Source organism: Stenella coeruleoalba, assembly GCF_951394435.1.
Source record: "Stenella coeruleoalba genome assembly, chromosome: 1".
NCBI lineage: Eukaryota > Metazoa > Chordata > Mammalia > Artiodactyla > Delphinidae > Stenella > Stenella coeruleoalba.
Window position 1 is genome coordinate 73,666,739 of NC_137169.1, and position 25,129 is coordinate 73,691,867.

The window sequence follows — 25,129 nt, forward strand, 5'->3', positions numbered from 1 at the left end:
AGGCTACCGATCCTATTGGATTAGGACCCCACCCTTATGACCTCATTTAACCTTAATTGCTCTATGTCCTAAAAGACCTAGTCCCAAATAGAATCACACTGAGGGTTAGGGCTTCAACATATGAATTTTGGGGGTGGAGGGGACACACTTCAGTCTTATCATATGGTCTTATGCTAAAAGTTTGGTTACGTTTGGTTATTCCATTAAATTAAATGATGACTTGGGTTAAGAATTGAGTCTGTTCACTTTTTTGACTTGTACAATTTTGTCCATTGTAAATAACTGCCTTAAGGAAGTGTACATTTCAAAAGAGTAAAATGAGTAAAACTATAGAATCAGCTAAGCATATCATCATATTTTAAGTGTGAAAACAACAGGAGTTCCAATTGATGCCAGCAGAATTCACAAACATGCATTACGTATCTTTTATACATTAGAAGTTCTGAAGGGTTGCTGTTTTCTACATAGATTCTGGTGTGTTACTGATATCCCTATTGAAGGAAACCTGAGTTTGTCTCAGCATTAAAGCCACACTAAGTTCTTTGGAATGGTGACCATTGTGCCATGGCTTAGAGCAGGGAAGGAAAGTTCTTCTGGCAATCTGTATGCAGTTGTCTTTAGTATTAATGATCAGGATATGAAATGTGCATATGTTTTTGTTTATTATGAATGTGGGCATGAATTGCATCTGATAGTAAATGAAAAACAGAAATTCATGAGTCCTCTTGAGAGGAGTGTCCTTATTTACACTAGTTCAGAGGTCTTTATACTAGAAAGCTGAGAGCAGGTGAGGAAAGAGGCAGATTTGTTTTCAGAAAGATGGGGTGGGGTGTTCAGAAGACATTCGCAGCAGAGATATGCCAAGGACAGAGTGCCATGTGATTTCAGAGGAAAGCCATGAGCCTGAGGCAAGATGCCTGTTACAGAGGAAAGAAATGATGCAGGAAGATGGCTCATCTGTTCTTGGGACCTGATCATGGTGTTGCTACTGTTTCAGGGCTCCATACACCTAGCACAGCCTGGCTCATACTGCTCTCCTTCCTCCATCTAGCTAGTCCTTCTGTTCTTTACTTGCTTTTTTTTTTTCATTTTATTTTATTATTTTTAACATTTTATTGGAGTATAATTGCTTTACAATGGTGTGTTAGTTTCTGCTTTATAACAAAGTGAATCAGTTACACATATACATATGTTCCCATATCTCTTCCCTCTTGTGTCTCCCTCCCTCCCACCCTATCCCACCCCTCTAGGTGGTCACAAAGCACTGAGCTGATCTCCCTGTGCTATGTGGCTGCTTCCCACTAGCTATCTATTTTACGTTTGGTAGTGTATATATGTCCATGCCACTCTCTCACTTTGTCACAGCTTACCCTTCCCCCTCCCCATATCCTCAAGTCCATTCTCTAGTAGGTCTGTGTCTTTATTCCCGTCTTACCCCTAGGTTCTTCATGAACTTTTTTTTTTCTTTCCTTAAATTCCATATATATGTGTTAGCATACGGTATTTGTTTTTCTCTTTCTGACTTACTTCACTCTGTATGACAGACTCTAGGTCCATCCACCTCACTACAAATAATGAAGGCAGGGAACACATATGACCATCTCCATCATGCAGTTGGCTTGAGATTTTCCTTTTCACTAGATTAGTTCCCAAGGCTTATCAAGTACCCGGCTCATTGTGGGCATGTTAAAATTAATTCATTATTGGAATGGAAGATTGATTGGGGTTATTAGGAAGGAGACATTTAACCAGTATCTTTTAAAAATGAGTAGGGTTCTAATCCTTGGCAGTTGAACAGACAGGGCTTTGAGTAGCATAACCAAAGCTGTGGATATGGGAAAGTCCAGGATGTTGACTGGTTGGATTTCAGTACAAACCTGGAATTGGAAAGAAGCCTGGAAAGTTATGTTTGAATTAAATCCCTGAATGCCAAGCTAAAGAATTTGAAATATACAGAAGAATTATTTGCTTTTTCAATACTTTCGTTGCTTGGGTATGCTGCAGCTAAATGCAGTCAACTCTTATTTAGCTGGATATTAAAAAATGAAAAACTGTACTGTCAAGAAACTTTGAATCATCCTTTCTCTTTCTCCAACTGTCTTTCAGCCAGATCCCTGCTTGTTAGGATGACGGGAGAGGGAGAAAAAAATGGAGATAAAACTAAAGCTCATTTGGTCTCTTCATTCTTAGCTACGTCATAGGCCGAGAGATCAATGTTAATTTATTACAATCAGAATTACATTGTTTTTAGCCAAAGGCTGATTTAAGATAGGGCAAAGAGCAGGTTAATTTAATTTTGAAAATAAGTTATAAAGATCAAGGAAGTACAAAGTTAGAGTGCATTTCTGAGTGGAAACACAAGTAACATTGAGAATTAGCTTTATAAGAGTAGCATGATAAATAAATATATCACCATAATTAACTAATAGGAGGTAACTTTTGCTCTGAACTTTAAAGCAGAAATGCAATTAATAAGTATAATGGGGTTTTGAAATCACATATGGGCTGTATTTATCCAGAGTTTCCTTTTGGTCTGATCAACCCTCAGAATCTATAATATCATAAATGCCATAAAATATACACACGCTGAATTCTGAGAAAGGGTTTCAACTATTTTTCATCTGCCTCCACTAATATATAAAGGGGAAATGGAGACTTTTGCCACCAGCACTTAAAATTATCATGTGCCAACGTGAAAACGTTTATCATAAGGTCTCGATCTGCATGTATCTGCCAAATTTGTTATTTATTGCATTTCTGTCCTCATGATTGTGTCTCTTTAGCTCTCTTTAAAAGTGAGGTGATTGTTTAATTAAGGGATAATCAGTTCCTAGTGTGAATTATTCACACATTATGTAATTTTTATCCATACATGATGTACCCAACCATATGCACAGGGACTGAAAGGTGACTATGTTAAATGGAAACATTGATTTGATTAAGTGATGGGATTGGAGACAAATTCTGCCCTTCATTTCTTGCTAGTTTTTTGTAATAAGGTAACATACATATATATTTTTAAAGCCTCCATGCTTGGAAAAATATTCATGAATTTATCATCTTTATACCTTATATTCTAGGAAATATTTTGCTATGACAATAATGAATAATAAGTATCAAATGATAATGGATACTTATTGGATGGATACTGCCATCTCATTTCATCAGTGCAAAATTAGCAGCCACAGTGGGAACCACCATCTGGGAGGTGTTTTAAACAGCACCATTTAAATTCCTCCTGGAATTTGACACGTATGAGTTATAAGAAAAGATTTGGAGAGAATGGTCCCTTTAAAAGGGAACAAAGCATCTCAGTTTGGCCACAAATAACAGTCCTTGAGGAGACATACTGACTTTACCAGTGGGGAAAGGTGACGCTTAAATCCATCCTCTGAAATGTCCTCATAGTTTTATCTGGCTTTGGCACTCTGGCCTCCCCAACACCCACCATCATGTGGCCTTGGATAATCTCCAGGTTTCTTGTTTAAACTGTTGCTGAAACCACTGGACGGGTCCAGCAAAATCATCCATCATTCTTTAACATAACCTAGAAGTGACAATGTGTGCCTGCATGTTTCTGCTTCTGCAAGCCATCCCCTCTCAGGGAGGAACTTAGTGTGTGTTTGAAGCAATTGATGCCTTTCAGAATTGCATTAAAAATCTTCAAGTGTCCTGGTCAGGCAGAATTATCTGGGCCCTCCAGTGCGTGCATCCCCAATAGCACCAGTTCACCCCCCCCCAATTCTAATACTTAGAGTATGCTGCTTCCCCTCACCAGAGTGCCAGCTCCTTGAAGGATATGCATTCCTATCCTGGTAACGCTGCCTCTAGCACAGTACTGAGAAGACAGTAGGCTTTTAGTAAATATCTGTTGTATCAATGAGTATGGAGTGAAAAAAAGCATAGATTTGGAGGCAAGCATATGTGGAACCCAATCCTGGCTTTATACACTATGTGATTTGGGATGAGTTCTTAACCTTTCTGAGCCTTAGTTTCCTAAAAACAGGTTATAGTAGCCAGTTCACAAGGAGCTGGGAGGCTGATAATAGATTATGCGTGAAAAGCACATTGTAGACTCTAAATGCTCTCTGGTTGTTATTACATTAATGTAACAGATCTTTGCCATGTATCAACTGTACACACCAGTCCAACCTGTGCTGTGAGCTGTAGGAAGGCAGAGATGGAGACGGATAGTTTCTCCTCTCAGGATGTGAGTGATCTAACACTGGCTTCTTCTGTGTATCCCCTCACCCTAAGTATGAGACATTCCTCATTACTGGTGCTCTTCATGGTACGCTGCCAGCGGTTTTGCAAAGCCTTTGTTCTCTGCTGCAATGCTAGTACTCAAGAATATTTCAGAACTGAGGAAGTGATGATGTCATATCCCAGCAGAATAAGAATCAGGAAAGCCTCCCATCCTAAAATTACAATGTAGCATAGTTTTTTTTTTTTTATCATAATTAGATAACAATTCTTTATGAAGAAAGGCAGCTAATTGAAGTCAGCCACAGGGAGAGTGAGTTCAGATGTTTTCTGGGGCACTTAAAAGTGCATCTGATGGGGCGCTGTGCTCACTGCTAGAAGCGAGCTGACTAGAAAACTTGAAAGATTTGTTAAAACAATGAATCCTTTCCAAACATTTTTCAAGCCCAACTTAAGCAAGAGAGGGAAGGAAAATGGTACCTAAAAGAGAGTCCCCTGTGTCAGTTTATGATTGCTTATGTTAAAGAGAGGATGGAAAATCCCAGCATGTGTATAATTTTTTAAAAACACATTTAGCCTTGATTTGAAAGTACATGTTAATGTTTAACAATGTTAGAGTAAAAAATAGTTTTTCCCCATGTATATTGACTGTTAAATGGTAGGAGGGTGGCGGGGGGGGGGCACATGCCGTGTGTGAGTGAGCATGTACGTGAGTGTGTATGTACATGGACAGTATTTATAGATTCACAATCTCTATGCCCAAAAGGGAAAATACTTATAACTAGCAAGCATTGGCTCTAAATGTTTTTAAATTAAGTGCTATGTTGATAAGTAGTTGATCACATGTACCATTGATTAGTGACTCCCTTTTCTTTAACTAGGAGAGAAGTTTGTTTTTTTAATCAAATATTTTAAGTTCCTTCTATGAGCAAAACATTATCCTGGGAACAAGGCAGAGGCACAGGTCAACCCTTGACTTTTGGATGTTTGAAGACTTTCAGGAATCCCCAAAGTCTGGGCAATTTCATTTCCATTAAAAGTAACATGAATCTTTTCAACTTGCACTAAATGTTGAACCTTCCCAAGCTTGATTCTAGGCCCAGTTCTCCTCTCGTTCCCTCCCAAGGTTTCACACGCCATCTAAACGCTTCTGGCTCCCCGCTATGTACCTCTAGCCCCCCCATCTGCTTTGAGCTCCAGACCCATGTTCCACATTAAATCTCAACTTCGATATAGATGGTACCCCACATTCAGTGTGTCCAACCAAACCTGGGGATGCAGTCTAAGTGCAGTTACCACCATCCATCCAGTTCCAGGACACTTCGATCTCCTTTGTTCTCATGTCTAGTCCACCACTAGGTCATGCTGATTCTATTGGTTAAATATTTTTGAAATCCACGTGCTTCTCTCCTTTTCCACCATAGTCTCAGTCACCATGATCTCTTGCTTGGTCCCTTCTTCTCCTCTGGCTCCTCTCCAATACCCTCTTTTTAGAAATTTGAGTCAGATCAGGTCACACCTATTACATCAGACCATTTCACAAGTCCCATTGCTCATAGACAAAAACCCAGAATCCTTGATGTGGCCTCCAACACCAGCGTGGCTCCCTGGGCTGTATAGTCCTGCTACAGAGCCTGGAATAATCTTCAGCTGACTTCTTTATACGGTTAACCTTTGGCTGCTCTCTAGACCTTACCTCAAAAGAAACTTCCGCAAGAAAGCCTCTCCTAGCCCCTCAAACTGCCATAGAACAGAGTGCCTATCCTTCAGCTACATTGTGTGGCTGTACATTTAGTCGTATGATTACTGATCAGTGTCTACCCCAAAAGTGCTGTGTATTCACAAGAGTAATGACCCTTCTGTTTTACTCACCAGTATATTCCCAGCTGGAGGGCTAGGAGGGGGTTTTGTCCTGAAGGACCTCCTGAGCCAAGTGAAACTATTTGGAATTTATCCAAAGCGCAATGGGAAGAAGTCTTTGAAGAATTGGAAGCAGGGGAACAATGTGATGGGATGTACACTCTGGAAGAATCACTGCGGATGAGGCATAGAGAAATCTAGACAAATACTCTTGAAACACAGAAATAAGAGTCACAGTAACTGCAGGTCCTTGCCACTCTTTCTCTCTTCCACCTTTCCTCCCCTCCTCTCTAAATCCATTGAGGAGGTTACCCAGAGACCCTCTCAAACTAATGCTTGATCAACATCTAGTCGTCTGAACATTGATTGAATTCCTAACTATGTACTTGACACAAGGGATAATAAAGTGAGAAATGGTCCAGGTCCAAATGTACCTCTTCAGCCCACATCTCTGTAGAAAGATTAGACAGTCTCCTAGAGACTGTCTAATAAGCAGAGTATAATCCAGTGGGAAAAGTGCTGCAGTTGGAGTTAGAATGGAGGTCTTGAACTCAGAGGATGTTATAACAAACACCCAGGTGCAGCCAGAAAATGCCTTACAGAGATGGTGGCATTTGAACTGGTAGGAAGGGTAGGATTTTGTTGGAAAATGAGGGGGCATTCAGTGGCTGGAACAGCATGTGAAGGGCATGGTGTGTTGGGGAATGGCTTTAGCCCTGGACGCGCAGGGTTGGGGATGGGAAAAGTGATGACATGTTGGGGCCACATTGTAAAAGGTCTGGTATTCTTAGTTCAGGGGTATGAATACCATATTGTGGGCCGCCAGAAATCACTGGACCACTCTTTTTTTTTTTTTTTTTTTTTGCAGTACGTGAGCCTCTCACCGTTGTGGCCTCTCCTGTTGCAGAGCACAGGCCCCGGATGCGCAGGCTCAGCGGCCATGGCTCACGGGCCCAGCCGCTCCCCAGCGTGCGGGATCCTCCCAGACCGGGGCACGAACCCGCGTCCCCTGCATTGGCAGGCGGACTCTCAACCACTGCGCCACCAGGGAAGCCCTGGACCCCTCTTAATATCTCTGGATTAAAAAACAATACATGAGGAAATACTTTATATTAAAGGTTCATAGAGAAAGGAGTGACTGAGCCAGTGAGAGCAGTGACCTTCTGAGCCCAAGAAACGCATGAGTGATTCTGGTTCTGAGGCAGATACACTGGGATCTGGGCCTCTGGTTGCAGTGAGCTGGGCCAGGCCTGCCCCTGAGAGGCTGAGTGGAGAGCCTAGCCGCACACGCTTGCGTGTTCTGCCCTGACAGCCATCTTGATTGTTATTTTGCAGTTCCATGGAGAATGGGAGGCCACCCGATCCTGCAGACTGGGCCGTGATGGATGTCGTCAATTACTTCCGAACCGCAGGATTCGAAGAGCAAGCTAGTGCGTTTCAGGAACAGGTAACTCGGTCTAGAGAAGCACATGATGAACATGATCACCTCCCTCTGGTGAAGGCTGAGTGAGGCTCCCGACCATCCCAGCCCCTGAGAAACTGAGGGGGTGGGGGAGGGCAGGACAGGAGTGACAAGCTACCGATTCCTTCCTGCAAGAGAAAAACCCAAGCCCCGAGAGGAGAGGAGACACAGTCGCAGCTGCAGAGAGGAGGGCTCAGTCTCCTCAACATCTGCATCTTCTGAAAGACGGCACAGCCCTACCTTCCACACAAACACACTAGAAAGCAGAAAAGAGAGAAAAAGGAGGGACCAATCTGGCTGAGAGACATGCAGCCTCGTCTGCTCCTGGGCTTGGCACCACCTGAGCTGTTAATCAAGTCTCCTCCAGTTTGCTTGCTGGGTGCTGAGCAGAGTCTAGTGGAAAGAGGACACTAGACTCAGATAGACTCCGATCCTGGTTCTTGTAACTCTATGTGACCCCAGACAGGTTACTATGACTCTCTGAGTCTTGGTTTCACATCTGTAAGAGGAGGCTCTCAATGCCTAACTTGGTAGGGTGGTGCCGTGAGGATTAAAGGACAGCGAAGGCACAGTGCCTAGGATAGGTGCTGGCCCAACGTTGATGCCCCCAAAAGTTAATTCCCTCGCTCAGGTCCAGGGTTGGTACTGGAGAGAGGGAAGGAGGAGCAGGGGGTCCTTCCCAATTGTCTGGGTGAGTCCCGATTCCATTTTCCAGGCTGGGCCAGCTTTGTAGAGATGGTGCTCAAAGGGCTTTGACCATGAGGAAGCAAATCGGGGTACACGTGGTCCACACCAGACCAGCTCTGTAGGAAAACACAGAGTTCCCATCTCCCTGTCAATGAAGTCTGCAGTCTCCTAAGCATTACGTTTACTTCTCTAATGTTGTACTATAATTGAGAGAATTATAAAGCGAGCAATGTGTTTGGCTGCTTCTTGCACATCCCTTTAGCCATTTCTTACTCTCTCAAGCTGGGTTTGGGTAAGTGCACTTTTCTAATATCATAGATTCCAATCTCTAGATTTCCTTCAATCAGTATTTCCTTCAACCTGATCCCTATGCATATGTGTCTTTTGTTAATTTGGAAAATTTGCCAAAATAACAGTTTAAATCACTTCACAGCCACCAGGATAGCTAAAATTAGAAAGACTGATTGCAAATGTTCGTGAGGATGTAGAGCAACTGCACTCTCCTACGTTGTTGGTGGGAGTGTAAAATAAACACTCATACATCCACCCCATGATCAACAACTTGATTCCTGAGTATTTACCCAAGGGAAATGAAAGCATATGTCCACCAAAGATTGGTGCAACATTGTTCAAATAGCTTTATTCATAGTAGTCCAAACCTGGAAGCCTAAGTGTCCATCAGTAGGAGAGTGAATATACAAACTCTGGTCTACTCATACAGTGGAATAAAGAAAAATGAAGTACTGATATATACAATAGTTTGGATGAGTCTCAAAACATTATGCTAAGTGAAAGAAGCCTTACATAAAAGAGCTTATTCTGAATGGCTTCTGTCTTAGTCCATACAGGCTGCTATAACAAAAATACCATAAACTGTGTGGCTTATAAACAACAAACATTTATTTCTCATGATTTTGCAGGTAGGGAGTCTAAGATCAAGGCACTCTCAGATTGGGTATCTGGTGAGGGCCCGCTTCCGAGACAGCTGTCATTTCACTGTGTCCTCACATGGAGAAAGGGATGAGAGAGGTCTCTGGGGCTGCCTTTTATAAAGGCACAAATATTCACGAGGCCTCTGCCCTCGTGATCTGATTACATCCCAAAGGGCCCACCTCTTAATACCATTACTAATATCCCTAAGACCCATTGGGGGTTAGGTTTCAACATATGAATTTTGGGGGGACACAAATAGACCACAGCAGTTCCATTCAGTTAAACGATGAGAACAGGAAAATGCACTAGTGGTAGAGAAAAATCAGACAGTGGTTGCCTCTGGATAGGTGGGAGAGGGGAATGACTGGGAAGGAGCATGAGGGAACATTCTGAGTGATGGTAGCGTTTTGTGTCTTGATAAGGGTTTGTGTTATGGGTATATGCATTGGTGACCACATATGCACAGGTATATGCAAACAATTCAGATTTGTGTATTACATAGCCAATAAATTTTTCCTCAAAATGAAAAGAACTGTAAAAAAATAAAACAATTAATGGTATGCAAACTGAAGTATTCAGGGGAGAAGTATACTGATTTTGCAACTTACTTGGAAATGCATCAAAATATGGATTGATAGTTGGCTAGAGGGATGAGTAGTTGGATAGACATATGATAAAGTAAGTATGGAAAATGTTCATTGTAGAATCTAGGTGGTGGGAGTATGGGTGTTCCCTATAATATTCTTACGACTTTATGTTTGAAAATTTTTGTAATAAAATTGTGGGGGAAAGTAGCTCAGGTTGGAAAGTGGAAGGCTGATCAGCTGGAACATATTTTATTTTGGTTTAATGATATAGTGTCCAGTTGTGTCATTGTAGTTGAGTTAACTCACTTCTAAAATTAAATTTAAAGAATATTGTGAAAGGTTAACAAAAAAAGGGACTTAGATAAAAGGTCTCTTGGCCAGATTCCCTGCTGTCCAAAAGCATTTTTCAGAATGAGCTTTTGCTCAGACTCCTCTGGGGCAGATGTCCCAGATTGGGGGTGGGGATGTTCTTTGGGCCTTCCAGATTCTGGAATGGAACCGACCAGCTCTGAGCTCGGCCCAGGAGCAGGTACTTTCTCCCAAGGATGACATCACTCTGGCACCAGTGACAGTGGGAGGCAAAAGGGAACACAGTTTCCCAAGGCATCTCATTCAGAAGTCCTTCAAGGGAGGAAAGGAGCACCATCTTGCTTCTCCAACTCTGGAGCCTGAGAAATGAATTCCCAGGGGACTGGAGTTTTGCAAGCATCATCTACAAGCTCAAGTTCTTCATTCTTGTGGAAAGGCAATTGGGCGGGGAAAAGAGTCTGCCTTGAATTATTCTCTGGAAGTGATCCAAATCTTCCTCCTGCTTTGAAATTCTCTTTGTCTTTCCTCTTCTCATTAAAGGAGGTAGAGGGCAAGGAGGGAACCACTGGCCAGGCTCAGGCTGATATGACAAGCAGCTGCTATTATTTTCATGAGGACTGAGGATCAAGATCCTCTACTATGTTAACCTACCTCTTCCATTTCATGATTCAGAGGCCTTCAGTCTTTCACCTCCGAGGATCTTCCCGGCAATGGACCTCAAACAGTCAGCTGTCACTCACCAATCATCCCAGATGGGAAGACTGCAGGCCACCCCCAGGCCAAACACATGACCCTTTTAGGCACATCTTCTAGGTCACAGCAGCTGAGAAACAATAAGAATGGTCACATCCTGAAATCTCCTTAGGGGAGGCTTTGCCTTGCCATCTGATGGAAGCATGGCAGGGATGTGAACATCCCCTAAACCACCTTAGAAAAGGGCAGGTTCAGAAAGAGTTGCCAAGGGTAGCATGTCTCAGTTGATGTGAGAGCTTAATTTCTTGGCTGTTATGGATGTAATATTTGTGTCCCCCCAAAATTCACGTTAAAGTTAAAGCCCTAACTCCCAGTGTGACGGTGTTTGGGGCCTTTGGGAGATAGATGAGGTCATGAGGCTGGAACCCTCACGACGGGATTAGTGCCCTGAAAAGAAGTGACCAGAGAGCTTCTCTTTCCCTCTGTGCCATGTGAGGATATAGCACAAGGGCAGCCATCTGCATGGTAGGAAGAGGGCCCTACCAAGAGCCACATGTTGGCACTGTGATCTTGGACTTCCAGCCTCCAGACTGTGAGTAATAAATTTCTGTTGTTTAAGCCACCTAATCCATGGTGTCTTGTTATAGCAGCCTAAGCTGACTAAGACACTAACACTGACATCGGACATGTCCACCATCCCATGTGCCAACTTTCAGGAGAGTGTCTGTCTTCTTGGTATGATCTCACAGTACATTACTGGATATTCTCTTGTTGTAGCAACCAGACTCAGAGATGGATTTCTAGCAACATGCTCCCTTGGAAGATGTCAGGCCATTGAGCGAGGTTTGTCCAAAGTGCAGGAGTGTCCCATGTTCCTGTGGTATGGAGGGGCAGCTGAATCAACTGGGGGATCTTTGTATAACCTCCTTTTGTCTATGCAGGCACACTGACACCTAACAATTATCTCCATTAAGTTTCCCACTAGTGCAATTATCTCCATCAGGTTTTCTTCTGGCCAACCTCTTTTGAGCCTCTGTGTGAGCCACAGGTGCAAACCAAAAGACTTATCAGGAGGGAAGACCCAGGGGCTTCCCTGGTGGCGTAGTGGTTAAGAATCTGCCTGCCAATGCAGGGGACATGGGTTTGAGCGCTGGTCCAGGAAGATCCCACATGCTGCAGAACAACTAAGCCCGTGAGCCACAGCTACTGAGCCTGCACTCTAGAGCCCACATGCCACAACTACTGAGCCCATGCACCACAAGTACTGAAGCCCACACACCCAGAGCCCATGCTTCTCAACAAGAGAAGCCACTGCAATGAGAAGTCCATGCACCGCAATGAAGAGTAGCCCCCACTCACCACAACTAGAGAAAGACCCTAACTGCAGGTCGCAAAGACAGTGTGCCCGTTGTAGGGTAGTCACTTCATTTCTTCACTATCTGACTCATTCACTCAGAATGTATGTGAAGAAGATGGACATGGAGAGGGGCCATTCAATGAAGGTCACTTAATTCATATTGTTCAGATCCTCAAACTCACAAGTGAGCGACATCAGTGCATCTGTTTCTAGAACAATATGAATCACTGAGAATTTTTTTCTCAGAGTATCATGACAAAATAATATGCAACTCATGGTGACAAATTAATTTTACTCCATATCGCCTCACTTCCCCTAAACCACATGAATAAAAACAGTATTTTACTCTGAAATGTCCAACTGGTTGTTTAAGCTGTTTGCCTGAAATTCCAAGACTGACATTTCTTTTCAGATGGCTTATTGCTAACTTTTGATACGTTTCTGAGGCCACTGACTTAGTAACTATAAATAAAATATTTTATTGTTACAAATTGCCAAGTAACACTAACCTCCTCAAATGGAGTAGTAAAGTGGGAAGGCCAGTCAGAGTAACCACGAGCATGGTCCTAAGTTATAGTTGGATGGACTTCAACTGTAGTGACTCTAGATGGATAGTTCTAATTAGACCCGGGACAAATCCAGGTTTGCAGAGGTTGGGGGAGAGAGGGAGATTAAAATCATACAATTTTAAGAGCCTTCCTTTGGAATAAAAGTACAAAATCATGATACAAAATTGCTAAGGCAAAAATTAAGCTTCATTAACTTCATGGTAAATCCAGCTCTGGGACTTCCTTGGTGGCGCAGTGGTTAAGAATCTGCCTGCCAATGCAGGGGACACAGGTTCAAGCCCTGGTCTGGGAAGATCCCACGTGCCATGGAGCAACTAAGCCCGTGTGCCACAACTACTGAGCCTGTGCTCTAGAGCCCTCGAGCCACAACTACTGAGCTCACGTGCCACAGCTACAGCTACTGAAGCCTGCGCGCCTAGAGCCCATGTTCCGCAACAAGAGAAGCCACCTTGACAATGAGAAGCCTGCTCGCCGCAACTAGAGAAAGCCTGCGCACAGCAAGGAAGACCCAATGCAGCCAAAAATAAATAAATAAACAAACACACAAATAAATAAATAAATCCAGCTCTGAATTAGACCAGTTAAAATCCCACAAATTGACCATAATTTTATTACCTTTTCAGCATATTATAATACCAAGTACTGGAAATATATGAGGTGATTTGACACCTGATATTTCTTAACAGTCTGAAATGCTTAAAAGATTTTGTGGCATAATGAACAGGGGAAGTGGCAACTTAGACTCTGCTGATGTGTCCTTTTAGCCCACAAAAATTTAGAAAAGAGTTAAAAAACAAATGGGTAATGCTAGCAATAAGAAAACAGCAAAGAGAATGGAAGCAAAACTGATAAGGAAAGAACATTTTGAATTTTTTGATTGAAATAGAATAGATTTCTATAGACCAAACCCCCAAATTGTTGTTTAAATCATTCATGTGAAATGAGAAGTTATAATACATTATAAGATAGCCAGGTATGTGGTGCTTCTTTGGCTTATTCACTTGTTCATTTGTTTCCATAGCTGTTACAGCTTTTTCTAACACTTATGAAAATAAATATAAAACTATTAAAGTTGGAACTTCCCTGGTAGCACAGTGGTTAGGAGTCCACCTGCCAATTCAGGGGACACGGGTTCAAGCCCTGGTCCGGGAAGATCCCACATGCGGTGGAGCAACTAAGCCTGTGTGCCACAACTACTGAGCTCTGCGCTCTAGAGCCTGCAAGCCACAACTACTGAGCCCATGCACCTAGAGGCTGTGCTGCACAATAAGAGAAGCCACTGCAGTGAGAAGCCTGCGCACCGCAACGAAGAGTAGCCCCTGCTCGCCGCAACTAGAGAAAAGCCCGTGCTCACCAACAAAGACCCAATGCAGCCAAAAATAAAATAAACGAAACTATTAAAGTAAAATAATGATCATTATTACAAGTATTATTTTACTTTAATAAGGCCACCTGAAACTATTGTAGGTATGAGAATTGTTTGAAGGAAGCACGGAAGATTCTGGGCAGAAGGGGGATTAGATACAAAGGCATGGGGGCATGAAAAAACATGATTTATCTTGAGAACTCCCAGTACCTTGGCATAAGAGGTGTGGAGCAGGGAATGCCTAAGGATAAGACTGAAAGATAAACAGGGGTCCGGATAACAGATAGTCTGTTTGGGTGAGAGGGACTAGGAAACCACTGAAGGATATTGAGTGGGGAGTGCCAGGGTGAGATTTGTGTTTCTGAACGATCAGTCTCGTGACAATGTGGAGAGTGGCTTGGAAGACAAGGAGACAGAAGGCAGGAAAACTGATATAATCATTCCATTGGGGATGGAAAGGAAGAGATGGATTAGAAAGACCATCTGGGGAAGAAGGTCAAGAGAATTTAGTGGATCATTGGCAATGGAGGGTGAAGATTTGTCCTGTCTCAGTTCTCTACCTTAGCCCCAGGACTGAGCTCACTGCTCAGTGTGGGAGAGGGAGGAGGCTTGGGTGATGACTGCTAGATGTCTGGATTTGTTAGTTGCAAAGAAGTGTCATTAATCAGGACTTTAGTGAGAGGTCAGTTTTGTTTTGGTTTGTTTTTAAATTTATTTATTTATTTATTTATTTATGGCTGTGTTGGGTCTTCGTTTCTGTGCGAGGGCTTTCTCTAATTGTGGCAAGCAGGGGCCACTCTTCATTGTGGTGCGCGGGCCTCTAACTGTCGCAGCCTCTTGTTGTGGAGCACAGGCTCCAGACGCGCAGGCTCAGTAGTTGTGGCTCACGGGCCTAGTTGCTCCGCGGCATGTGGGATCCTCCCAGACCAGGGCTCGAACCTGTGTCCCCTGCACTAGCAGGCAGATTCTCAAACACTGTGCCACCAGGGAAGCCCCGAGAGGTCAGTTTTAAGAGAGATGGAATGAGTACAGTTTGGGGCACGTTCAGTTTGAGAGCATGTAGGCATCTAGTGGCTATATCTAGAAGACAGCCCATGGGAAGGGCGAGGCCTAGAAAGAGAGACATGAGTCTCTCTTGTCATAGGAAGGGGTGAGGAGTCATAGGAAGGGGTGAGGATGAGACAGGCATTTAAAAGGGGAAAAGAAAAAGGCCAAGGACAGCACCCTAGGGAGCACCCAGGTTTCAATTGTTAGGAGAAGAAAGGGAACTGGCAAAAGCATCTGAGAAATACTCAGTGTGAAAGGTTGTCTAGAAACCAATGACAGGAAGAGTTTCAAAAAAAGTGAAATGATCAACAAGGTCAAATACCTCAAAAAGGTGAAGCCCAATGGGGTCTGCCAATGACAGTGGAGTTTCACTGGAGCTGGGGGTGGACTGGAAGGTGGAGGACTCTTTCCTCCAAGTTGAGGAGTGAGTGGGAGGCAAGTGGAGGGAGCTCCAGCAGTAGGAGGGTCGTGAAGACGTGAGAGCTCTTTTCTAAGAGAGGAGATGCTCAAACTTATTTACATGCAGGAAAGTAGCCAGAAGAATTGGACAAGTTAAAATTGAATGAAATTGAGAACAGTTCAATGAAGCAAAATCCCTGAGGACAAGGAAAGGGATGAGATCAAAAGAGTGTGGAGGGGCAAGGACATGGAGAAATTTGAACCCTCATACATTGCTGGTAGGGATAGAAAATAGTGTGGCCGCTATAGAAAACTGTTTGGCAGTTCTTCAAAAGGTTAAGCATAAAATTACCATATGACCCAGCAATTCCCCACAAAAGAATTGAAAAGAGGGACTCAAACAGATACTTGTACACAAATGTTCATTGTAGCATTATTCACAATAACCAAAAGGTGGAAACAATCCAAGTATCCACGAACAGATGAATGGATAAATAAAATGTGGTACCTAATATGCAATGGAATGTTATTCAGCCATAAGAAGGAATGAAGTTCTGATACAAGCTACAAGATAGATGAACCTTGAAAATATTATGCTCAGTGAAATGAGCCAGTCAAATATTATATGATCCCATTTATATGAGATATCTAAAATAGGCAAATTCATAGAGACACAAAGCAGATTAGAGGTTATAAAGGGCTAGTGGAGAGGAGGGAGTTATTGCTTCATGGGGTTTCTGTTTGGTGATGGAAGAGTTTAAAAAACAGTGGCAATAATTGTACAACATTGTGAATATCACTAATGCCACTGAATTGTACACTTACAAATAGTTAAAATGGCCTATTTTATGTTATATATATTTTACTGCAATAAAATGTAACGTCAGGTAATATACATGAAGATTCAATTTGGTCAATATAAAAAAATATATTGGGAATTAGTTCTGAGCAAGACAGGGACCTCTTCCTCTGTCCTTCCTGTGCTCTGGGAGCATAGGTAAGGATGTGTGCAGATACAGCTGAGATGACCCTTGTCCTAAGGGACATTCAGGGAGTTCCTGACAGTTTCTATATTCTTTGCTAACCAAGAGGCAAGCTTCTCTGCTTGGAGTGGACAGGATGGGTAGAAGTTTACTAAGGAACTAGAGGAGAGCAGTGAAGGTTAAGAATGGCCACCTAGGGGAATGGGAGAGAGAACTGAGCAACAGTAAATAAAAGAACTGTTGATATATTCTCCTGACCCAGCCGAGACTGGTACACTGCACATGTTTAGTGTTCATCTTCTTGGTTTCTTGATTTTTTTCTCCCACTTCACCAGGTATAGGAATCAGAGAAGCTGGATTGATTGCTAGACTGCTCCTGGTTGGAGTGTTTATGGCATGGGCACAGTAGAGGGCTAATAGCCTAAGAGGGTGATTCGAGAGCGCATGTAAAAGAATGGTTCCAAGGGCCAACCAGTGGGTGCAGATTTGATACAAAAGAGGAGTCTGCAGGGGACTTATTACCCTGGAGAAAGAGGAGTTGAAATGAAAAAGTGGGTATAATGGGAGGGAGGAGTGAGAGATAGACTAGGATATTGGACTTCCAGCGTGGCAGAGGTGGGACTTTTCTGGTTGATGACATTATAAAATTAGGTTCTAATAAGGAAGGTGAAGTTGTAGAAATGGTTGGTGTATTAGAGTAGACATCAACTGCTGTCACAAGTAGATGAAAATAGATATAATGGCTTAACTATAGTAGAAGTTGCTTAATATAAATAGTCCAAGGTTGTTGGTGGAGGTGTTCTGCTCCACTGTAATTCAAGGTCCCAGGCTGATGGGAGATCTGTCATCTTCAGCTGTATGCTTTCAAGATCACTTGGGCACTGACATCCAGTTGGTGTAAGGATAAAGTGCAAGAAGGAGCACACATGGTGGTTTTATGGGCCAGGCTGGAGAGAGGTGCACGTCATCCCTTCACATGTCGTTGGCCACTATGTGGTCACATGGCCACACCGAATTGCAAGGAAGTCTGGGAAATGTGTAGTTGTGTGTCCTGGAAAAAGAGCAGCCTTGCTACACTTGAGCTTTAAAGCCATTCTTTAAAGCATTGGCTGATGTGACACTGCTACTTAGTTCTATCTTTAAGTCCAGAGATAAATTTCAAAAAGACTAACTTTAAGAGATCAATTGAAGTGAAGAAGCCTTATCTGACCATACATGGGAAGCCTTCACTTCTAATTCTATTCCTTCAATCTATTCTTTCTTTCTTATCGAGGCAGAATTCTCTGTAACCTAGTTTCCTCATTTGATGACATGAGTTTCAGTCTCTTTCCTTCATCAGAAATGTGTACGTGATTTTTTTGGAATAGAGCCCCTTTATCACCCATTTTGTGCCCGCAGCAGATATCCACAGGGAGATACCCATTACATTACTGAAGGCATGAGCCTGCATAATGAGCAGAAATGGATTTTGTGTCTGATATAAATGCAAGACCCATGTTGCTTCCAATTGTTACTTTAACAAATGAGGTAAAGACTTCTTTTTGAGCCCCACAGATAGTTTCTGTCCTCCAAGATGTATATTATCCACCCCCAATTTTCCACCAATAGGATTGCAAGGCAAGCACAGCATCAGCTGATAGTCATTGGATGATAGTGTTGAGCTCATAGTCACTCCACCCACAATGGGCTGCAGAGGTCAGGGAAGGGGTGGGGACATTGTAGAGGATACCAGCCCCAAATAGGAATTTCTCCCCCAGAAGAGCCTTTGTCCCAAGAATCATGTGATATGATTCAAAAGGTCTTGCTGTAGACTTGAGTAGTCCGCCATCTTCCTTTCCAAAGTTACCTGGAAATTCTTCAGAAAATAAACTCTGTGTCTTGGTGAGGAAAAATCTTTTAAAGAAACATGGTGAATTACTACAAAGTACTGGGGATGCCACAAAATGCTTCCTCCTCTGATATTAAGAAGGCTTATCACCAGTTAGCTCTTGGGGTCCACGCAGGCAAGAACCCAGAAAACCGGGAGGCAGCTAAGGAGAAGTTCAATCAAGTAGCAGAGGCCTATGCCGTCTTGTCTGATGCCGAGAAACACAACAACTATGACAAGTCCAGAAGGAATTGCATCAAAAGGGAAAACAGGAGATGGCAGGGACAAGGATGATTTGAAGGAGGAACTGTGGTTTGAGAGGCCACACTGTGGCTTTCAAAATGTCTTTGAAGATAAAGAGCCCTTCTCAGGAGACTGTTTTCCCAGTGGCTGTGTGGGTAGGACCAGGAGGTTCCACTCCTCCTTTTTTTATGTGACCCCCATACTGGACACAGGATTTTCCACTTTTGTATCCCTGGGCTCTGGACCAAATTCCCCTTCCTCTGTGACATTTATACCTTTTATAAGCAGTGGAATGGGAAACTTCAAACTGGTCACCACTTGTAGCCAGATAGTGAATGGCAAGGAAGTTGTTATAAAGAAAGTTCTAGAATATGTGAGGCAGAAGACTGAAGTGGGAAAAGAACGCCTGTTTCATCAGATTCCTCCATGTCACTGGTAAGGAGTTGCTGCCGTGTTCTTCCACGGGGAGACTTTGCTGTGAGGCTGGTGAGTCTGATGCTTATCAAAGACAGAATTGGAATCTGAGAGTGTGTTGAACTGGAATGGACAGGGGTCAGCTTAATACAAATTTCTCATTTCACAGAGGGAGGGAATAAGGGCCAGATGCTCCATAGGAACTAGGAAGCAGCAGAGTTTGGCTTCCAGCCCAAGTCTTCTGATTCTAAATTGAGCCTTCTTTTCTCCTGTACTCTATCTGGGACAGTAGAGACCACCACAGATATGGCCTTCTGAGACATTTGCAGGGCCCTACCATTATAAATCCCACTGACTCCTCTTCCTTTTTTTCCCCTGCCCTACCTTGTTATTATCCATTGCCTCTTTCTTGATGGCCCTTTTTCTCTTCCTAGCCTCTTTCTCTTTGCTTCTTCTCTCCCCACCTCTTCTTTTTCCCCATTTCCAATGGACCAGATCATAGTTAAGCTTAATTGAAAGAGTCACCTATTGTATAAAGTTGTCAGAGAAAGAGTGAAAAGTAAATGGGTTAAGATTTTTAAATATACTTTTAAAAATAGCTAGGATTTATCGACTGCTCAGTAGAAGTAAGGAATTCTACTTCATGTGTTATCTCAATGATCTTTTCAGCAGTGAGATACAGTAGCTACTTCCCCCCCCACCCCCATATAGATAAGGAAATGAGGTGTAGAGAGATTAAGTAACTTGCCCCAGGCCCCGCCTAATAAGCAATAACATAGTGTCTTACTCTGAAACACATGCTTATCTCCTGAGCTATAACATCTACTGATTCTACTCATTTATTTTTAGATCTAGGGTCTTGGCCTCATTGGAAATTTACACCTGTCATCTCTAAACCTTACTTCCATGCATGAGTACTTGCGGGAACTTAAGTAGGCAAGCATTTTGAGTATTATTGCCCAGCAGGTACTTGGTTATTCAAACATGAAGACAGAAGACAGAAGCAATGTAAAAAGTTTCACTGAAACTAACAAACAATTATCCCTTAACACAGAAATGTAAACAAAATCCCAAGATGCGAATTATATTTTTGTTTTGAATTTTGGATTGTTAATGCAAAATCATGGGATTTTTTCATTTGTTTGTTTAACTGGATCCGGTCACACTCCAACTCCTTCATTTATACACAGACTAGCCTCTAGAGGAGTGGTTCCTTGTGGAAAGTTACTGATGGAGTCTGCGTTAGAACCTCTGTCTCCCGATTTCCAGTCTCAGGCGCACCCTAGTATACCATGCTGACTGGCAAAAGTTGGATTTCATTTGCCTTGCAAGCTTTTCTAGAAATAACATAACAAATGATTAGCTTTCTTAATCAAGGAACTTTCCTATGTTTGTGATTTTTATGAGACACATTTTTATGTAGTCTTTGAACTTTTTTAATCTCAGTGAATTTTCTGAACTTGAACAAGAATATACCTGCATCCCTCTGGCAAAGGGTAGCTTTCAGGCAGGGGACATACTTCCAGAAAAGAAACAGAAGATGGATTTGGAATTGGAACACATCCCAGTTCTTTCAAAGCCTACACATTTCCACTTAGTAGTCATTGAGAACGTCCTATATGTCAGACACGGTGCTAGGTGCGTGATATGAACTCATCATTTTTAACCTCCAAAATTCTTCAGGGGGTTATTTCCATTTTACAAGTTTGGAAACTGAGGCTCAGGGAAGTTACGTCCCTTACCCAGAGCCACACAATAAGTTGTGGAGACAGGGTTCAGACTGCAGTTTGTTTGACCTGGAAGCTCCCATTTCCATTATGCCATCTCCACTCCCATTCATCTGAGCTGCCATAGTCATGGTTTCAGAGGAGAGTTTTGTTGTATATATGAATTATATTCACTTCAAAAATTTTTAAATGAGGAATTCCAGATGGAGCTTTCTTTTACCAACCCTCATCTGAGGTGAACGGCAGTGTAGCTACCAAACAAAGGAAAATCAAATTGGAGCATGAAACATGATTTTCCATTTTGTCTTAAATAAAATCCAAATTTCAGCATTTTTCACAGACGTACTTGGCTTTTGACAGAAATGCTGAGTTGTAGAAGGACTTTTTGCCAACAAAGATGTAAAAAAAATTCATTTGCAGTTAGTCAAGGAAGTTTTCTTGTATATAAATGAAAGCAGTGGCATCTCCTCCTGGCCCCCGTTTAAAATATGTGGTAAGTTAAATATGAGCAAACAACAGCAAAGGAAAGATGGAGAGCAGGAAGGGCTTTGCTGTTTCTGGAAGCAGCCCGAGTGAATCACTATTCATCTCAGTGTGTAAGATAGAGCATGAGCTTTGATGTAACCTGCGATTCAGATTCCTGTGACCTCACAATGCCTTCAGAGCTGCTGCAGTGGTTTCCAGGTGTCAGGGCTCCTCTCCAACTCTCATACTTGCAGGTTTTACTGATGGACAGTCTTTGGAATTACTAGCTGCCTAAATAGAACAAGATACTTTAGGATTGAAAAGTCAATTCCTTTGTCCTTAAATAATTGTAAAATGAGGGCTGCAGTCTGTCCCGGAATACTGACGTGTGATTGTGTAACACAAAGCTCAGGGAACACTTGCAAGGGTGGTATCTCATGAAATCCTGTCAAAACCCAATATCCCATATTATCAACCGAGGAGACAGAGGAGGAAGGGACTTGCCTAAGGTCACAAAGTGGGTGTTTCTTCAGCCCCTAGCCCGGTGCTGTACCTCCCACATACTCAGACATTCAGAGCACATCTTCCTCACAGCCTGGCAAAATACATGAGAGACTCTGGAGGAATGGCCCTCTTGGGGACAGTGTAGGAGGGAGTCACAGTTTTATGTAGCTGCAGTTGCACACAGTGCCTCCTTGTCTGTCCATCAGTGGGGAGGTGGGTAAAATCATGAACAGCTGTGTCGAGGCTTACTGAGCATGTGCAGCTAGTCCATCTCTTGAACCCAGGTTTCCTAAGAACCAGCTCAGATTCTCCCCACAACAAACAATAACAAAAAGAAGGTGGTATTCGGCATTCTTCTCAGTGCATCCTTTCCAAAGGTTTTCAAACTGTAGACTTTCTATATTTGGGGTCCTTATCCCTTTCACGAGAAGCCTATTTTTATTTCATTCCAAAGGTTTGTAGTCTCCAGGGTACCTGGAGTGAAGTCCACCTGGTTGGGGACTTGAGAGGAGTGGGGAGTGGACTGCGAGGAGAATAGGGGAGGGAATCTGTGGTGGGCACAGCTCTGCCCCTCGCTACCTTCTTTGGAATCTTGAGGCTCCACTGAGAGGAAGTGGGGTAGCATGAGACTTGATATTCAGGTTGAGGCAGAATGGTTCTCCTTTTAAAGGACAGGAAAGAAGTTCACAGAGAGTAAGTCATTTTTCCAGTGTCCATTGTTAAGATTGAAAAGGTTTCAGAAAACCCAAGGCTTTGGTTCCCATTGGTCCATCGAGACAACACATATTTACTTCTAAGTGTCAAGAGAAACAGAAGTGAGTTATGAAAAGAACATCGGCTTTGGCCATAGGCAGATGGGAGTTCAAATTCTGTGCCACCCTTTCCTAACTTCTCAGGCAGGCTAACTTCTTGCCTTGATCCTTGGTTTGCCTATAAAATTAAGATAGCAATCCCTGCCTGTCCTAATTTATAGGGTTTGTTTTGGAATTAGACAAAAATTCTGCGTAAACTTCAACAGATTTTACAAGTGGAAAGTGTCATTATTCCTTTCAGAAGCAGCATCTTTGATCGTTCAGGGTACATACTCCAAGCTTGCTGTCAGTTTCTTAAGATGTGACATTTGTGATGTGATCTTGAAAACAAGATCAGCTATAGATTATATTTAACTCCAAAATAAATGTAAAAGGTGGAAGATAAAAGTAGAAGATTCCATTTTTGGCACTATTAAAAAAATAATGTTTTTAGCGTGGAGACAAGCAATACGACTTCTTCCTTTGACCTTGCTTTTTTTCTTCATTATCCTTGAGCTTTACCCTCTGCTTCCATTATAGGAAATTGATGGAAAATCCCTGCTACTGATGACAAGAAATGATGTGTTGACAGGACTTCAGTTAAAATTGGGGCCTGCTCTGAAAATCTATGAGTATCACGTAAAACCTCTGCAGACAAAGCATTTAAAGAACAACTCTTCATAGTATAGTCAAATTGGGGTCTTGGACCTCAAAAAATACATAATGACATAATTTAGTTTCATGTGATGAAACTTTGTAAACAGAATACATACATGTGTATATGTAAAGAATCTCAATCAAATGAAACGTTATCCTATTGGATAGACTAGGCAATCCATCGGCTGACCTGAACTCAGCCAGGAGGAGCGAGGACATGTGGACAGGATGGTTTACCTTGTGGAGTTTGTCAAATAGAATGATCTTTGATGAGATTAGACAGCCCTCCCCACAAAGAGGATTTTCTTCATAGTTTGCTTTCCCAAATTCCTGAAAAAAGAATCGAATGGTATGAGCATTTTTCAGTTACAGATGTGGGAAGATCAAAAGCAAGAACTTGGGGAGGGGGAGAAAGAGAAAGGGATTGTGCCTCCCTTGAATTCCTCTGCTCCTTAGAGCTTGTGTTATTTGGATGGAATTGCCGACACCCTTTTTTTGTAGAGGGTCCTCCACTTGACCTTATTAAGGTTTCACTGGGATATGCTGCGCTGTTTGAAACGGACATGCATCATGGCCCCTTCAGGAGCAGACTGTAGCTCTGAAAAGAGAAATTCTGTTGTATTTTGGGGACATCCATCCATCTTCAGCTAGCTTTCATGGGGGTAATGGTATTTTCTGCATAGATCTGCTTTAAAATTGGTTCTTTGTTTCTGAAGAAAGCATTTTTTTTTCACTTTATGGTTTGTATTTATAATAATTTGTTTCTGAAGAAATTTGCCAAGAGTTATAGATTGAAAAGCCTTGTTACTAGTACAGAATATTTTTATATATATATTCCTTCATGATGGTGTAATATTTTTTTAATTGCTCGGATGCTTTGTTTGATTTCCAATTTGAGTACTTGTTTTTAAGAACTTGAAAAAGTGGGCTTGCTACATCTCTGTTCAAAGAGACATTTGTTCAATCTCTGTGTGTCAATGCCTTGTTGAATTGGTGCTTTGTGGTCACAATAAAGCATTGCTTCAGTTTATTCCCAGTGTATTTATTTTTGATCTTTTCAGTTTGGTTGCCTCTTTGGTTGGGCTTAAGGATTAAGGTAACTCCTTGAAACCATGGAGAGAAAGTTAAGCCTTCTTTAAAAAATAAACGTTAGATATTGAAAACATATAGATCTATATGTAGATTTATCTTCGTTATGAACTGAATTGTCTATTAGGCCTTATTCCTTACCCCCATCCAACAACCAAGTTTAGGTATCATTTTAGCCAGTTTTTTGTTTTTTTTTTTTTTTTTTTTTGCTGTAGGCCAGTGGGGGAAGGGGTGTTGTGGGGTTTTTTTGAAATTCTGATGAAAGCTTTGGACCCTCCCTCCAGATGAAAGCTCATATTCCCACATACAAAACTTGGCAGAGTTGATGGACTCCCCAGAGTTCCCTCTTTCCCCTCCTCAAGTTAATAGTCCTTATTTTAGAGAGTGTTATAATTCAGTCCCCTGTGGAGATATTTTCTCTCAAGAAAAGGAAGTCTAAAAAGATGAGAGTGAAAAGAAACAGAGGAAATGGTATAGTGAGTGGGGTTCAGAAATGTATTCCAAATTAATTCACATTTTTCCCCAACTAGGGATTGATCCCGGTGAAAGTGAAAGTGCGGCGTCCTAACCACTGGACTGCCAGGGAATTCCCTGAAACTTAAGTAATGCTTTGTTTTGCGTAAGTGGGAGAAGGATTTACAAAAGAGACATTCTCCATCCCCAACTTTCCACAGTCTACAAAACACATAAGACCAAAAGGCAGAATATAGTAAAGTACTGTGAGGTGTGATAGTGGCAAAACAGGAGGACTACACCTGCTGGAGACCTGGGTTGGAAAGAAGGGACAGAAGATCAGACAGAAAGAAGATGGAAGGAAGGACCTAACCTCTCTGAAGGAGTTTCCCACAAGTGAAATAGTGATGATGTTTGAGCCCTCTCTACTTCAAAAGGATAGCATGAGGAATGTCCGAGCCCTG

The 25,129-nt window shown here is 42.3% G+C and overlaps 2 protein-coding genes across 5 annotated transcripts in view; both read left to right on the forward strand.

Moving 5' to 3' along the window:
* Window positions 1–23,790, forward strand: part of SAMD13 (sterile alpha motif domain containing 13) — a 48,080-nt gene extending 24,290 nt beyond the window's left edge. For all 4 annotated transcript variants that reach the window (XM_079933300.1, XM_079933303.1, XM_079933301.1 and 1 more), the window contains 2 exons: window positions 7,399–7,510; window positions 23,007–23,790. In XM_079933300.1, the coding sequence (XP_079789426.1) occupies window positions 7,399–7,510; window positions 23,007–23,150 (256 nt within the window). In that variant the 3' untranslated portion in view covers window positions 23,151–23,790. The remainder of the gene's footprint in view (window positions 1–7,398; window positions 7,511–23,006) is intronic.
* Window positions 18,362–19,056, forward strand: LOC307193647 (dnaJ homolog subfamily B member 6-like; the record flags this gene model as incomplete). The annotated part of the gene is made up of 2 exons (XM_079935928.1): window positions 18,362–18,535; window positions 18,582–19,056. The coding sequence occupies 2 exons, from the start codon at window positions 18,362–18,364 to the stop codon at window positions 19,002–19,004; spliced, it is 597 nt and encodes a 198-aa protein (XP_079792054.1). The 3' UTR covers window positions 19,005–19,056.
* Window positions 23,791–25,129: the final 1,339 nt, after the last annotated feature.